At 39.2% G+C, this 16221-nt stretch overlaps 1 protein-coding gene across 1 annotated transcript in view; it reads left to right on the top strand.

Moving 5' to 3' along the window:
* The first annotated feature begins 739 nt into the window (after positions 1-739).
* The window catches only part of ANXA10 (annexin A10), a 32603-nt gene continuing 17121 nt past the window's right edge, over positions 740-16221 (top strand). The window contains exons 1-3 of the mRNA XM_083755973.1: positions 740-893; positions 6998-7079; positions 8896-8990. Coding sequence (XP_083612099.1) covers positions 876-893; positions 6998-7079; positions 8896-8990 — 195 coding nt within the window. The 5' untranslated portion in view covers positions 740-875. The remainder of the gene's footprint in view (positions 894-6997; positions 7080-8895; positions 8991-16221) is intronic.

The following is a 16221-nucleotide window of genomic DNA, read 5'->3' as shown; positions in this document are numbered from 1 at the left end:
AATGTCTTACCGTCTGCAGTTTTGAAAGGCAGATTCTCGAAAATCCCATACTCTGAAATATATTGCCCTTTTTGCACAAAACAGGTCGAATCCATTACACATGTCTTATTTTATTGCCCATTTTATGCAAAAATATATGATAAGTATTTGGCGTCCTTACTGAAGGAGGGGATTTATCACACTGTCTCTTCCAGGGTGTCTTATCAGCTAAACAATTGTAGTAATGATGTTGTGGAGAATGTGAAAAGATTTTTGGGTGACGCTATGAAATTACGTCACCATAGGTTCTAAGAGCCATCTTCGTACCTCATGATGTCTGCACAGTTTTATCCTAAAGTATCTCCTACTATGTTTCATGAACTGTGTTGTGTTCTGATCCATGTCTATGATGCACTTTTTATGCTAATAAAGGAGATTGATTGATTGAAATGTTCTGTATTTCATTCATAATCAGGTACATTGAGTCAGAAACAGGAAGGTATGAACAAGGCCCTGCTCAAGTAAATCATTAACACCAGTATTTCTGTAGGTTAGTTAGTTCTGTGATTTGTTAAATTCTCTCTCTTGATTCAACACAGTAGGAGATAGGGTGTTATTTATTTTATGAAATAATGCTGTTTATTCATATCTGAGTAATGGCTAAGTACACTCAGTGACTCTGCAAAAGCAAGGTACATACATTATCAGGTTCTCCTCCCACCCGGTTACCTTGGAGCCTAAAGCGATTGGAGAAAATAATCAGCTTGATTGCCCTGGTCCTACCAGTTCATCAACTGAACAACTTCACAGCATTTGAGCTTCTTTTCTTCTCTTTTTTCAGTCTCTTTTCTGAACCCACCATCCAAGTAGTTTTTTACTTGGAGATTTGTGCCAAGATGTATAGCGGGAACTACGTGAGTACAATTATCCACAGTTTTCAAATTAACCTTTGCTTCTTTTTCCCCAAGAAGCATCAGAAGTGTAGTTTGCTGGTGGGAAACTGGTCCGACAGACTGAAGTCCATCTGCCATCTAGGAGCAGAATAATTTGGTGACTTATGAAAGCCTGCTTTGTTTAGTGATGAATATTTATAGCACAATCCTATACATGTCTACTCAGAAGTAAATCTCACTGAGTTAAACAGGGATTTTTCTAGGGGTGGCAAAGTAAAACACTGAAAGGGGGGAGCAGGTGAATTTCTAATAAAAATGAGAAGAATGGGGTTTATACATTTTCTCTCCTATCTCAAGTTCTATAACTCCTAGAAACTTGCTTTTTAAAAAATAAAAATAAAACTGACAATCTGCATATTATGGTTCATAGGGTTCAGCAGGGATTATGCCTAGGTAAGTGAGTATAGGATTGTGGTCCTAATTACCTTTAATTATACTGAAAATACATCTATAAATAACAGTACTATGCGGAATAACATTAATAGCGTTCGACAATATATTGCTTAATCCATGTATGAGGACAATGATGTCTCTTATAGAGTTCATTATTAATATGGCCAGTAATATTATTATCCATTCAAAATGCTTTTAGTGTATGCCTCAAAAATTGCTCTGAAAAATCAATAGAAGACTTTCATAGGCCACAATGATCTTTCTCTAGCTATACAACTGAAAATATTTGCAGTAATTTAACTGACAATCCATTTCCTTGAGGAAATGTACCCTGATCCCACTTATTTTTCTAGCACCGTATTAGTCATTTTCATTTCTCGTCCATTTCTTTCATATTTGATTACCCAAGTTCAATAATATTTGAATAATTCACATGTTTTGCTTATGGGTCTAGATTAACTAGATTTAGTGCTGCCTTTTAAACACAGCAAATGATTTCATAGTTATGTCCAGAAGGACAGCTAGGGGCTGACTCACTTGTTAAATTGGCTGTTTATTTCCTCTCAAGACCCCTTCTGCATATGATCTAATTATGTGAACTGTGTAACTTGTGAGCTGGGAAGTAAATAGAACAAAAGCAACTACGTAGAACTTCACGTGTGATATTGCTTATGTGTAAAGTTGTATCAGCCGAAACAAAGGTTCCATTATAACAAGTGAATCAGATTTCAACCTACTTCCATAAGTAATTCATCTCACACCACAGCATAATAACCATCGCTTGGTTAGTCTTTGGAATGGGGTGGAGTCCAAGATCAAATGTACAAAATACTAGGAATGGAAGGTCAAAAAAGACTATCAATTACTGTCACATTGCTGCTGGGCATAACCATCCATGTACTAGCCTTCTCCACAATGCAGACACTGATACTTCACAAACAGGGCACTGGCATTAATAAGTATATCACACCCAATTTCCTGCAGAATAAAAGAAAACAAGTGAGAACTGTAGCAAATCATTGCAGTGTGGAATGCTCCTGTTCAGGGTTCCAGGCAATCAGTTACGGAATGTTCCAGAATATTCCATTCCACCCTCTCTTCCGTTTCTCCACATGCTTGGTTCCCAATCAACCTGTTCAAAAAAGAAATAATTCCAGTTCAAGTTTGTCCTTTTACAAAACATATTATTACTTTCAGGTTCATCCTCAGAAAAAAAAAAATTAAAATTAAAAAAATCAGTGCTCAGAATGTTACAAACTGCTGTATAGGGTCTAAAGGTAAATCAGGCAACTCAATAATAAGACAGGCAGAATGTCAACAGGTGAAGCTTTTCTCATAATCGTGACCCTTCCCCTCTGCAGGGAGGTGGGACCGATTCAGATGGTCCGCCCCCGCCACTTAATGGATCAAAATGGTTTCCAGAGAGTGGTAGGGGATGTTTTATCCCACGTTGATGGTCTTTCATTGGATGCAACCATATATAATTTAAGAAGCAGGAACTATTTATTGTCTTCTGTATGTATTGTACAGAGGGTGGAAATTTCTCTTGGCTCGTTGTTGTTGGTAATTTGCAATAAAGGTGGATCAGAAAGGACCTGTTTGCAAAAGTAGATCTAAATCATAAGTATGAAACAGAGCTTGTTTTAAAATGAATTCCCAGCCGTAAAACATTCCTTCTATGAAAGCGTAACTTCCATTGTTCTTTATCAGAACAGTGACTTACTAAACAAATATTATCAGAAGGCTGTTCATGCTTCAGATTGCAGTTTTTAATCATCAGAATATTATGTACTGTAGAATCATCAGAAGGAAAAAGAACCCACCAGCACAGGTTGGCTGGTTCAACTTCAGAGTCCAGCAGTGCATATGGGAAGTAACCAGATAATCTAATATGTGTATAGGATGTTTCTTTACCAACATCATGTTTGTGACTGAACTAGACCAGAATGAAAATCTGATTGATTTTTTGCTTTCTGCTAGTATTACATGCCTTCATTTTTTTATCCATGGTTAGGAGATTGGTACCAGTTCTTACCTCCCACCCTTTCTCTGGTTAGTAGTAGATAAGACGTGGCATTTCATCTGCACTGGTGCTTACCAAGGTAAATTCTAGTACCGTTCAGCTTTAATTCAGTTTAACTAGTTTTGCAAACCAACTTTCTAACCCTTGGTGCCAGTGCATACACAGTTCTCTACCACAGTTCACAGTAGCCAGGAAAGTGAGGAGAATATTGCAGGGGCAAGAAGTGGAGGGATTGTGCAAGCCCACACCTGACCTGGGTAAGAGATGGGTAAGATACTGTTAGTATTTTATTTAAGGTGGAAAGGTTGCCTACTTTATGTAAAACAAGCTTCTACAGTGGTACCTCGGGTTAAGTACTTAATTTGTTCCGGAGGTCCGTTTTTAACCTGAAACTGTTCTTAACCTGAAGCACCACTTTAGCTAATGGGACCTCCTGCTGCCGCCGCACCGCCAGAGCACAATTTCTGTTCTCATCCTGAAGGAAAGTTCACTATTTCTGGGTTAGTGGAGTCTGTAACCTGAAGTGTATGTAACCTGAGGTACCACTGTATTGCCCATCAACTACATCTGTACAACAGACTGTGTGATCACAGTCTTTCCCACTATGGTGAAATATATTGCATTTCTATTTAAATTTTCTAAGTCTACAGCTATACATATTTTAAAAATGGCACACACAACTTTTATACAAATCTGTCTTCATTTGTCTAAAGTTTTGGTAATGCGTTTCCTTGGTTTTGGTGGTGCATAGGTGGTGACCCATGTTTTATCTGCATCAGGAAATTGTGGGACAGCCTTCATTTCTATCCCCAAAATAAGTGGAAATATAGAACTGGCCCTTTTCTGTTCTATCTGAAATCAACAGCTCACTGGCAACCTTTTTGTTCCCCCAATCCTTTTTTATTCCTGTTTTGCAGAAGCTGGTGGCAACAGTGGAGGGAAAAAGCTCAATTGTACAATATTGATTTAAGCACAGGCTCTTACAGTAACTATTTTAGAGTTCAGCATGTATGTGTGAAGGAGGGTGATTATTGGTAATTTTTCTATTTCTTCTTCTTTTGTAGACCGCATTTAGGGTAGCTCGGTAGTCGATTATCCACAGTATTTTGTGATCTGTCTCACAGCAGTTGCAAACACATGTTTTCTATTTTGGGGGAGGAGGAACCTTAGCGACTCTGCAGGTTCTTCCTCACTTTGATTTATGATGTGCTCTCCCATCCTGAAAAATATTTTAGACTAATCTGCAGAAGGAGTTATTGTGATGAGATTGCTGTGTCAAAGCTGCTGGAATCCAGCGATGGCACAAGTATAATGCCCTTTCTAATAATTCACTCTGATCTATGGGGAGGTGTTAGCTGAATACATCGGAGCCTGGTGAGGTATCTTATTCACCAGAGGGTATTTAAGGTCTTATTTCTCTCAAACTTTTACACATTTTTTCTTCTTGCCAAGGATTCTTTATTTCTGCTATCAATATTTTCAAAGCGGTGCTTTGGAAGAATAATTTCAATTCTAAGTTGATAATGAATTAGGAAAGTGCCAAAGAGGAAAGAATGTGCATTCTTTTCTAAATCTGATGCTGAAATGCAGGTGGGCTGAGTGGTTTTGTTTCTTTCTTTCAAATGGCTGCACAGGCAACTTATGTACAGAGAAAAACTAAATTATCTTAAATTCAAAGCTTTAAAGCCTGCTGAACTCCAAGGTTTACACATTATTATTAGTTTTTATTCTTATTTATTATATTTCTACATCACCCTTCACCTGAATATCACAGGTTGGTTTACAAGATAAATACAGCCGTACCTTGGTTCTCAAATGCATTGTGGCTCAAATGTTTTTGCTCCCAAACGCTGCAAACCCGGAATTGAGTGTTCCAGTTTGCGAATGTTTTTTGGAAGCCAAATGTCTGATGTGGCTTCCGCAGCTTCCAACTGAGTGCAAGAAGCTCCTACGGTCAATCGAAAGCCACGCCTTGGCTTTTGAACGTTTTCGGAAGTCGAACAGAGTTCTGGAATGGATTACGTTTGAGAACCAAGGTACGACTATACATAAAAACACATAGCAAACAGAAACATTAACCCCCCACACACAATTTAAAAAGTAATAGATTGTTAATTAGTCAAAGGCCTGGGAGGAAAGGATTTTTTTTTTTAATTGGCCTGGTGCCTAGAGATATATAACAAAGGCACCAATTGAGCCTCGATGTGGGGGAAAAAATTGTTTACCCAGTGGTTATCTCAAAGACAATCTAGGTGTGACGAAGCAGCTCTCCACTTCCGCTCTGTCCCAATAAGAAAAAGTAGTGGTGCCTATTTCAAAAGGAAAATCCATGCTAAAAATTTATGCTTATACAAGAAGGCTTGGGACATTCCTTCTCTCCCAGCAGCATCCTGAATTCCCATCTCCTGCTGTTCAGGAGGTTTGCTAGATCCTCCTGAGAGCTTTCTGGAGGAGGCAGGAGATTGGAGAGCAGGGAGAAGGGCATTGGCAACCCTTGTATCAACTTCCTTCCACTTGTATTGCAGAGGATCTAAGCCATCAGACTCTACAAGTGTCCCTATTTACCAGGGACGTCCCTGATTTAAAGAAGTCATTCCAATTTCTGATTTGATCCCAGAATGTGTCGCTTTTCATCGGAAAAATGTTTGAGGGTGTGGTAGGATGTCTCTAGTTTCATTGGAGAAATGTTGGGGGTTTTATGCAATTATTTGACTCCCAAGCTGTCTGAAGGCAATCCTGTATAGGGAAGGGTTTTTTTTTAAAAAAAAGTTTAATGTATTATTGTGTTTTTAAATATGTTGGAAGCTGCACAGAGTGGCTGGGGCAACCCAGTGTGTGGGGTATAAATAGTAAAATTATTATGATGGAATGGGACATCCCTATTTTCACAGGAAAAATGTTGGAGGGCATGAGCCATTATTATTAGCATTGGAGTTTTTATTCCATTCTTCAGTCTAAAAAGGCTCCTAGAGCAGCTTACAATGACTGCTCCCCAGTCTCTAATGACTCCCAATGACTCTATGTGGCACCATTAGCACAGGCTTGGCTTCAACTTCCCCAGGTGGGATACTTGGAGATCTCCGCCTACCTCAGCCAGTTGCCCAACCCCACCTGGGGAGGTGTTGCCAAGGTGATCAGGCCAGGTAGGGGGAGGGACTACCTGTCCACACAATAGGGGGAGGATCTTACTGGGAATCGTCAGTTGGCTCCAGACCCTGATATATAGTGGGAGGGTGGAGTGGGGTTTTTCTCAGAAGGGTAGTGGGAGATGGAAGAGTAGGAGAGTAGCCATCTCCTACTACCCTGCTGAGAAAAACCCCACTCCACCCTCCCACTATATATGACTTCTGTTTCAGTGTATCTGAAGAAGTGTGCATGCACACGAAAGCTTATACTCAGAACAAACTTAGTTGGTCTCTAAGGTGCTCCTAAAAATATTCATGTGATCAAACTAGTAACTTTTTTCCTTTTCAAACTGCAGGTTCAAGAGGCCTGATCTGGACCCTTCCATACATTTAAAATGCAAATATATGTAGTTTAAGTTTAGGCCTACATTGACCACCAGGGCATTGCTTTTTTAAAAAATAGGTCAATTTAAATAAATAAATAAAATAAAATAAAAAGGCTCACGTTTCTTTTCTCTCAACAGATTCAAGGGACAATCTTCCCAGCTCCTACTTTTGACCCTGTTATGGATGCCCAGGTTCTCGGGGGAGCTCTACAAGGAATGGGTATGCAAATATGTTAACTAACATTCAGAAGCAATCCTTTATTCTGAAATGTCTTTAGATTTAATAGATGCACAGAAACTAGCACCAAAAGCCAGTGGGAGGGGAGGGCAGAGAACAAATGTTATATATCCGATTATCTAGATCCATTTGAGTCTGGTTTCAGGCCCAGGTCTGGCACCAAAACAGCCTTGGCTGCCCTGATTGATATCTCTGCTAGGAGAGAAAGATAGGGAGTATGACCCTACTAGTTATCTTTGACCTCTCAGTAGCTTTTGACACCATTGGCCATGGTGTTCTTCTGGAGTTTTGCAGGGAGGTGGAATTTGGAGACACTGTGGGTCACTACCAGAAAATACTAGGATATTGTCACTCAACTCAATGACTTTTGAGTTGTAGGGTTCCACAAGGGTTCAATCTGTCTCCTGTGCTATCTAATATCTATATGAAACCATTGGGAGCTGCCATCTAGATAGTTGGAGCATGGCATCCTCAGTCTGCTGATAACATGCAGCTCTATCTTTCCATTCCATCGGAATCAGGAGAGGATGTGACAATGTAGGACAGGTGACTTGGAAGCAGTGATGGACTACAGAAGGGCCAGTTGACTAAGACCAAATCCTGATAAGATGGGTGTCCTGTTCTCTGTGTGTGTGTGTGTGTGAAGTGTTTCCTGATCTGGAAATACTATTTTTAACTTTTTGGGGATGTTATAACTGTGGTTTTTAGATGTTTAGGTTTTACATATTTTGTTGTTGATGTGGTTGTAGCCCTGGGCTCCTTTGGGAAGAAAGGCAGGAGATGATACAGATACAGATACAGTCCAGCATTATCATTGAGGGGAATTAGAGTATATTCAGCAGACAAAAAATACTGTGGAAACTTTTCAAGAAAATAAAGGACAATGCTTTTTTTCACTCACTGCTTTATAGAAAAAATAAAAGTCTTAATTATATTCAGAAGTTTTTTTTAAAAAAAGAAAAAAACAACAGCTTTAACAAGGAGAAAACAAGGGCTTTCTAGGCTCCTGTCTCGCTATTCTCAACTCTCCAGATCATTAGTGGTAGGCAAGCTGTCTTCTAGGAAACTGTGCCTGTCCATAATGATCTTGTCTTATCGATAAGCTACTGAAACTCCTGAAAAAGTTCTGACATCCTCCAGGATTGCCCAGAACAGTTTTTAAATCACTGCTTTTAAGTTATCATTTTAGTACTAAACCCCAATCATAAGCCAGAAACCATACACATTCTTCTTCTCTTTTTAGAATTGGGTTCTCAAAGCACAGAGCATTACTCAGAGGCTACTGTGAAGGAAACAGAAAATAAAAGAGCTCCTGTATTTATTATACAATCCCTTTGCACACATATATATGTAGTTTCAATCAGTAATCCAATTGTAAGTAGCCATAAAAACTGGAGCTCAGTAACATTAAAATAAAGATTTAAACAGTATCTGAAGGATGTAAACACAAGGGTCAGATATAAATCTTTACGCAATGACGAGCTCTTGTTCCATGAAAGCCATTATCCATTCTCTTGATGTGCTCATGTCCATTGCCCTTGAGAGATATGGCAATGCATCTGATAATGCTAACTATTTGTCAGTGGCACACCAGCAAGTCACAGGCACATAAGTACTTTAAATACCACTGGGGATTGTAAATGCCAATGGGATATTCATTTGTTGATATTTTTCTGCAGGAAATGCAATTAACACAGTGGAATAAAGCACAGCAAACACTGCCCAGTGCCAATAACACTGGCATGATAAACAAGTAACTGCTCCCTAATCTAATAATTATATTTTCTTTCTCTTAAAGATTGTGATAAAGACGTTCTAATTAATATTCTAACGCAGCGCTGCAATGCTCAGAGACTCATGATTGCCGAGGCTTACAGGAACATGTATGGCAGGGTAGGTTTTGATCATTTTGTTCACAACTATAGTTTTCAGTCTCCTGTTCCTATCACTGTTACTGATTTTATATATATTTTTCTGGTGTATCCAGAAGTACTGCCATCTCATTTGTTGGCTACATGTGAATGAAGAACTATTTGCTTCACGGTCATCATAGGAACTTCAGGTCTGTGGGCTAATAAAGTTCTTATTCCATTTCTCCATCACTTTGACCGTGTCCTGTTTTTGATCCAGCAGAAGACTTACCTTCATGGGTCATGTCTACTGGGATGAAGTCTATATGCCAGAATCTAAAAAGCACCAGTTTAGGTGAACCAGAGTTTTTGTAGTGGTTAGATTGTCAGATTAAGACCTGGGAGAGACAAGTGTTCAAGTTCCCTTTCAGCAGTGAAGCTCAGTGGATGACTTTGGACCAGTCACTGCCTCTCAGCCTAACTTACCTCACACGGTTATTGTGGGTATTAAATGAGGAAGGGAACCATGCATTTCACCTTGAACTCTTTGAGCATCATGGATTTTTAAAAATGGAGATATAAATGCAAGAATAAGAATAAGAATAATGGAATCTCTTCTCTCCCCCCCCCCCTTTGAACAAAATGTGCATACAAACATACACCTTATGCTATTTCAACCTTTTTTTTTTTTACAACTTTCCAAAAATCTTCTCATGCAATATGGGATGCTACTGCTCAAGAAACACTACTGCAAAGCACATTTGAGTTGCAGATCTCTTTTTTTTTAAATAATATTTATTAATTTTCACAACTAACAAAAGAGAAAAAAGAAAACAACAACAGACACGAAGAAAAGAAAGAAAAGAAATAGACATATACAAAACACAAAAGATGTGACTTCCCCATACCTCCCTTACACTGCATCCTTGTTTTGCAATTTTTTAGCAACCCTTTGGTCCTTTTTTCTATTTGTATCTCTCTCCAATTTATTAATATTATTATTTACAGCTGTAATTCTCTGTTTCTTACCCCCTGACATCTTAACAGTCCACAATCTTACAACAGTTTTTAAGATATAATTTAAATTTTTTCCAGTCCTCCTCCACTGTCTCTTTCCTCTGGTCACGGATTCTGCCGGTCATCTCCGCCAGTCCCATAAATTCAGTCACCTTCATCTGCCATTCTTCCAGAGTGGGTAGTTCTTGTGTCTTCCAATACTTTGCCAGAAGAATTCTTGCCGCTGTAGTTGCATACATAAAAAATGTCCTATCCTTTTTTGGTACCAATTGGCCAACCATGCCCAGGAGGAAGGCCTCCGGCTTCTTTGAAAAAGTCCACTTAAGGATTTTCTTAAGTTCATTATAGATCATTTCCCAGTAGGCCTTAATCCTTGGGCAGGTCCACCAAAGGTGGTAAAAGATTCCTTCAGACTCATTACATTTCCAGCATTTGTTATTGGGCAAGTGATAGATTTTTGCAAGCTTGACTTGTGTCATGTACCACCTATAGATCATTTTCATTATGTTCTCTTTTAAGGCACTACATGCCGTAAATTTTATACCAGTGGTCCATAACTGCTCCCAGTCAGCAAACATAATGTCATAACCAATATCCTGTGCCCATTTAATCATAGCTGATTTAACCGTTTCTTCCTGTGTATTCCATTTCAGCAGCAAGTTATACATTCTAGACAGATTCTTAGTATTGGGTTCTAACAATTCTGTTTCTAACTTCGACCTCTCCTTCTGGAATCCTACTTTCCTGTCTTGCTTAAATACCTCATTTATCTGATGATAATGTAACCAATCTCGAACTTTATGCTTTAGCTTGTCATAACTCTTAAGTTTAAGCTTTTCACCATCTTGTTCTAAGATTTCACAGTATTTTGACCAATTGGTGTCCATGTTAAGTTTTTTCACTGCCTTAGCTTCCATTGGTGATAACCACCTGGGGGTTTTACTTTCCAACAAATCTTTATATCGAATCCAAACGTTATACAATGCTTTCCTAACAATATGGTTTTTAAAGCCCTTATGCACCTTTACCTTGTCATACCATAGATAAGCATGCCAACCAAAGTTATTGTCATACCCTTCTAAGTCCAAAATGTCTGTATCCTCAAGAAGTAGCCATTGCTTCAGCCAGCAAAATGCTGCTGATTCATAATAGAGTTTTAAGTCTGGCAGGGCAAATCCCCCTCTATCTTTTACATCTGTTAAAATCTTAAACTTTATTCTGGGCTTTTTGCCCTGCCAGACAAATTTAGATATATCTTTCTGCCACCTCTTGAAGCAATCCATTTTGTCCACAATCTGTAATGTCTGAAATAAAAACAGCATTCTCGGCAATACGTTCATCTTGATAACAGCAATCCGGCCTAACAAGGAAAGTCTCAGCCTAGACCATGTGTCTAGATCTTTCTTCACTTCTGTCCAGCATTTTTCATAATTATCTTTAAATAAATTCACATTCTTAGATGTTAAGTTCACCCCCAGATATTTCACTCTTTTCGTTATTTCCAAACCAGTTTCACTCTGAAATCTATCTTTTTCTTCCATTGTTAATTTTTTTTCCAGCACTTTTGTTTTTTGCTTATTCAATTTAAATCCTGCCACTTGACCAAATCTCTCAATTAACTCTAACACTCTTTTAGTGCTAGCGTCTGGCTGTTGCAATGTCAATACTAAATCATCTGCAAATGCCCTTAGTTTATAATGTTTTGCTCCGACCTGTATTCCTTTAACCAGCTGGTCCCTTCTAATCATATTCAACAAAACCTCCAGGACAGATATAAAAAGCAGAGGGGATATTGGGCATCCCTGTCGTGTACCTTTTTCTATTGGAATTTCGTCCATCACAACACTGTTCACAATTAGTTTAGCTTTTTGTTCAGAATATATTGCACCTATACCATTTTCAAAACCCTGGCCTACCCCCATCCCTTGGAGATTCTTCTTCATAAAACTCCAACAAATGTTGTCAAAGGCTTTCTCCGCATCCACAAAAATCAAAACTGCTTTCTTATTGATGTCCACCTCTAATAACTCCAAAATGTCTATAATGTTCCTCACATTATTTGACATGTGTCTTCCTGGGAGAAAGCCTGTTTGGTCCTTATGAATCTCCCCTAACAATACTCTCTTGAATCTTTTTGCTAAAATGTCTGCAAAAATTTTGTAATCCACATTTAGTAGTGATATAGGGCGGTAGTTCTTAACCTGATTTTTCCCAGTCTCTGTTTTCGGTATAAGTGAGATAAATGCCTCTTTCCACGATTCGGGAGCTTTTTTCCCCTCCAAGATTTGATTACAAACTTCCTTCAATGGTTGTATTAACCATTCTTTCAGCTCTTTGTAGTATCTCACAGTCAAACCGTCAGGTCCTGGTGATTTCCCCAATTGCATATTCTGAATGGCACCCTCTATTTCTTGTTCCGTAATTTTCTCATTAAGCATCATTTTATTCTGTTCTGAAATCCTTGGTAATCCATATCTTCCAACAAATTCTTCTATTTCTTGTTCATTTACTGGCCCTTGTGCATACAATTTCTTGAAAAAACTTTGAAAACAGTTACTTATCTCATTCGGTCTGATGATGATTTTCCCATCCTCTTCAAGAGATGTCACAGTGTTCAATTTTTGTCTTTTTTTCAATTGCCATGATAGAAGTTTCCCACATTTATCTGCCGAATCAAATGTCTTTTGTCTCATTTGCTTTATTTTCCACTCTATTTCTTGATTCATCAGTTCCATATATTGCATCTGATAATACTTTATTTCTCTCAGTATCTCTTGAGACTTTGGATTGGATCTCAATTTCTTCTCTCCTTCTTTCATTTTTTCCAGAATTTTTTCTTCCCTCTCCTTTTGTTTTTTCCTCTTTAATGAATTCTGTTGAATTAGGAAACCACGCATCACGGCCTTACTTGCGTCCCATATTATTCTCTTCTCCACTTCTGTTCTCATGTTTATCTCAAAATAATCTTTTAAAGCTTTTTGGGCCTTCTTATAAATTTCTTCATCTCTTAAAAGGGTGTCATTCATTCTCCATCTGAATGTTCCAGCTGTTGTTAGTTTCATCTCCATCTTTACAGCATTATGGTCGGAGCAGGTTTTTGGGCAGATTTCTGTTTTTTTAACTCTTGGTGCCAAATTGCTAGAAATCCAAATTTGGTCAATTCTAGTCCATGTCATTTTTGCTTCGGAGAAGAAGGTTCCCTCTCTTTCTAGAGGGTTCCTTGTTCTCCAAATGTCTATAAGGTCCATGGTGTCAGTCATTTCAAAGAAAGTCTTTGGTAGTCTCCCATCCTTAGATATTACAAGTCTTTGTGCTTTATCCATATTTGTTGAGACGACTCCATTCATGTCCCCCATCATCACGATTTTGTAATCCAAAAAGTCCACTAAAGTCTCATGCAACTTCTTGAAGAATTCCGCCTTCCCTTCATTAGGCGCGTAGACTCCTACTATTAAAAATTTTTCTCCTTGTATTTGGATTTCAACTGCTAAATATCTTCCTTGATCATCTTTAAATATCATTTTTGGGGCCAGTTTTTCTTTTGCATAGATCACTACACCTCTTTTTTTAACCTTATCTGATGAGATAAATTCCAGTCCCAATCTCCTATTTGTCAAAAGCTTCCTGTGTATCCTGGCAATATGGGTTTCTTGCAAACATATTAAGTCCAATTGTTCTTTCTTTAGAATATGAAAAACTTGTTTTCTTTTTCGGGGAAGGTTCAAACCATTACAATTCCAGCTCAGAAGTTGCAGAGACATCTTTATTGATGGGTATCTTTGCCACCGACTGCACCAAGTTGTAGTTCCTCGTCAGTTGGTGCTGGGCTAAGTCCAAATGATAGATTTGCAATATCAGTTGGTTCTCTCACAGACACAGTCCCTTTTTGTAAATCCTCAAAGTATCTCTCCAAAAAGTGTTCCTTGTCCTGTACTGTTTTGATCTTAATCTTCTTCCCTTTGAAGTTAAAGGACAGTCCTTGTGGGAACTCCCACCTAAATGGGATGTTATTTCCTTTCAGCAGGTCGACAAGATTTTTAAAATAAGTTCTCACTTGCAGGATATATCGAGGGATGTCTTTAAAAATCTGTATTTGAGAATTTTTTATTACCAATGCCTTCTGAAAATGTAAGTTCAATATTTTGTCTCTCTCTTCCTTGGATCGTAATGTAATTAGACAATCCCTTGGCTTCTTACCTTGTCTCCTGCCTAGCCGGAAGGCTGTAGTTATCACAAAATCTTCCCCACCTTCCAAATCATCAAGCCAAAATTCACGAAAGTTCTCTGTAAGGAATTCCCTAAGGTTGTCCTCTTCTTCTTCAGGAACCAATCTTAACTTCAGATTTTTCCCTTTCCTCTCCAGTTCCTTTAAGGCTAAAGTTGCATCATGTTCACTCACTTTTTTTTCAATTGGCACAAATTTTTCCTTTGTTTCCTCAGCAGTACTTTTGGCGCACTCAGCAATTTTCCTTGTTTCCGTGCTTTCCTGGATTAACCTATTTATAGAGTCAGTATTAGATGAAATTGTCGTTGTGTTCAAATCCAGCCTTGTTGTCAATTCCGTCAGTTTCTTAGAATTGTCCGTGGATTGCTTTGTCAGTGCCTCCAAAGATTGATTTATTTTAAGTAGTGCCTGTGTCATAGATTCCATTGATGCTGTTGCTATTTTTTCCTGTGCAGCTGGTAGTCCTGACGTGGAGCCTCTTTTCTTTTGTGCTTGTTTTGTTTTAGATCTTGTTGATATTTCCTCCACTGGATTGCTCATAGCCAAGGTCGTTCTCACAGGAAAGGTTTACAAGTGGAAAATCCCACTATTTCTTCCTTAATGCAACTGTGTCCCTTTTGTCCTCTAGAGGGAGTAAATTGTATCCAAATGGAAATAAACCGCAAAGGAACATCTAGCATGCAACAATGAAAAAACTCCAAAAGTCAGCCTGGACCCTTACTTTGTCTCAGTCAGAGATGTTGCAATTTTTACAATTCTTAAATCCACTAAAGCCGTTACTTTCTGTCAAATAAAGTCCTACTTTGTATCCACAATCTGTTTGACAGATCACTTTCAGGCAAGCGCTAGTCAGGCAGTCCTGGCCAGAGAGGTCGACAGTATGAGGTTTTGCATCCAAACTAAATTAAGGCAGGTTCACAAAGTCCCATTTTTTTTTCCTTCCCCCCTTCTCCTGCCCGGGGGGGGGGGGGGAGGTCCACTTTCGATGTCAGGTTTATCAATGCAAAAAAGGGATTTTCATTTAAATGCAGCTTTCTTTTTCGTTGCTTAGTTAATCATGCAGTTCCGGGAGGCAGACTTCCTTAATTTATGCCTTGCCCGCTTTCAGCCAAATCCAAATTTAGTGTCCCATTAAACTTTATTTTCTTGTTCTTACTCACGGGTGTTGCTGTCAATCTGTAATTTTCAGGAAGGAATCGGCGCTCTCCGTTAATGGCGACGCGGCTTCGCTCCGCGGGCTGGGTAGCGATTCTCAGCACCACGCTCACTCCCGATGCCGCTCCGGAGCCTTTAAAAAGGCTCTTTCGCAGTACCGGGGGGCGCAAAGGTGCCCACCAAATCTCCTTGCTCACAGGCTTCAGCGCCTGTGATTTTAGGGGTCCCCGGCTCGCCGTAGCGGGTCAGACCCGAACTCGCGGAGCAGTCTTGCCTCGGAGCTTGAGGCTAAGACCGCCATTAAACGCTGGCGCCGACCGGAAGTCCTGAGTTGCAGATCTCTTTGACCCCAAGAATGAGCATGTGGAGGTCATTAGGGAATGTGAAGAGCTCTGCTGGATCAGGCCAGTGGACCATCTAGTCCAGCATCCTGTTTTCACAATGGCCAACCAGATGCTGATGGGAAGCACACAAGCAGAACCTAAGCAGAACAATATCCTCCCCAGCTACAGTTCTCAGCAACTGGTATTCAGAATCTTACTGCCTCCAACAGTAGAAGCAGAGTACAGCAGTCTTGGATAGTAGATATTCATAGCCTTAACCTCCATAAATGTGTCCAATTCACTTAAAAAACCATCCAAGTTGGTGGCCACCAGTATCTGTTGCGGAGGTGAATTCCATATTTCAACTATGTGCTGTGTGAAGAAGTACTAGTTTTTGTTTGTCCTGAAATCCAAGATCCAAGACTTAGTGGATGGCAGCATGGCGGGAGGTCCTTGCAAACTCTTTCTGAAGGAGCTAATTGGGTGTGTTGAGGCATAATGCTAAACTATGGCTTGGCATTATGTGAATGAGTTTTGGACATGTCCAAACACTT

The sequence above is a fragment of the Podarcis gaigeae genome (assembly GCF_964106915.1).
Source record: "Podarcis gaigeae genome assembly, chromosome: 9".
Taxonomy (NCBI): Eukaryota; Metazoa; Chordata; class Lepidosauria; order Squamata; family Lacertidae; genus Podarcis; species Podarcis gaigeae.
This window is presented reverse-complemented; position numbering and strand designations above follow the sequence as displayed.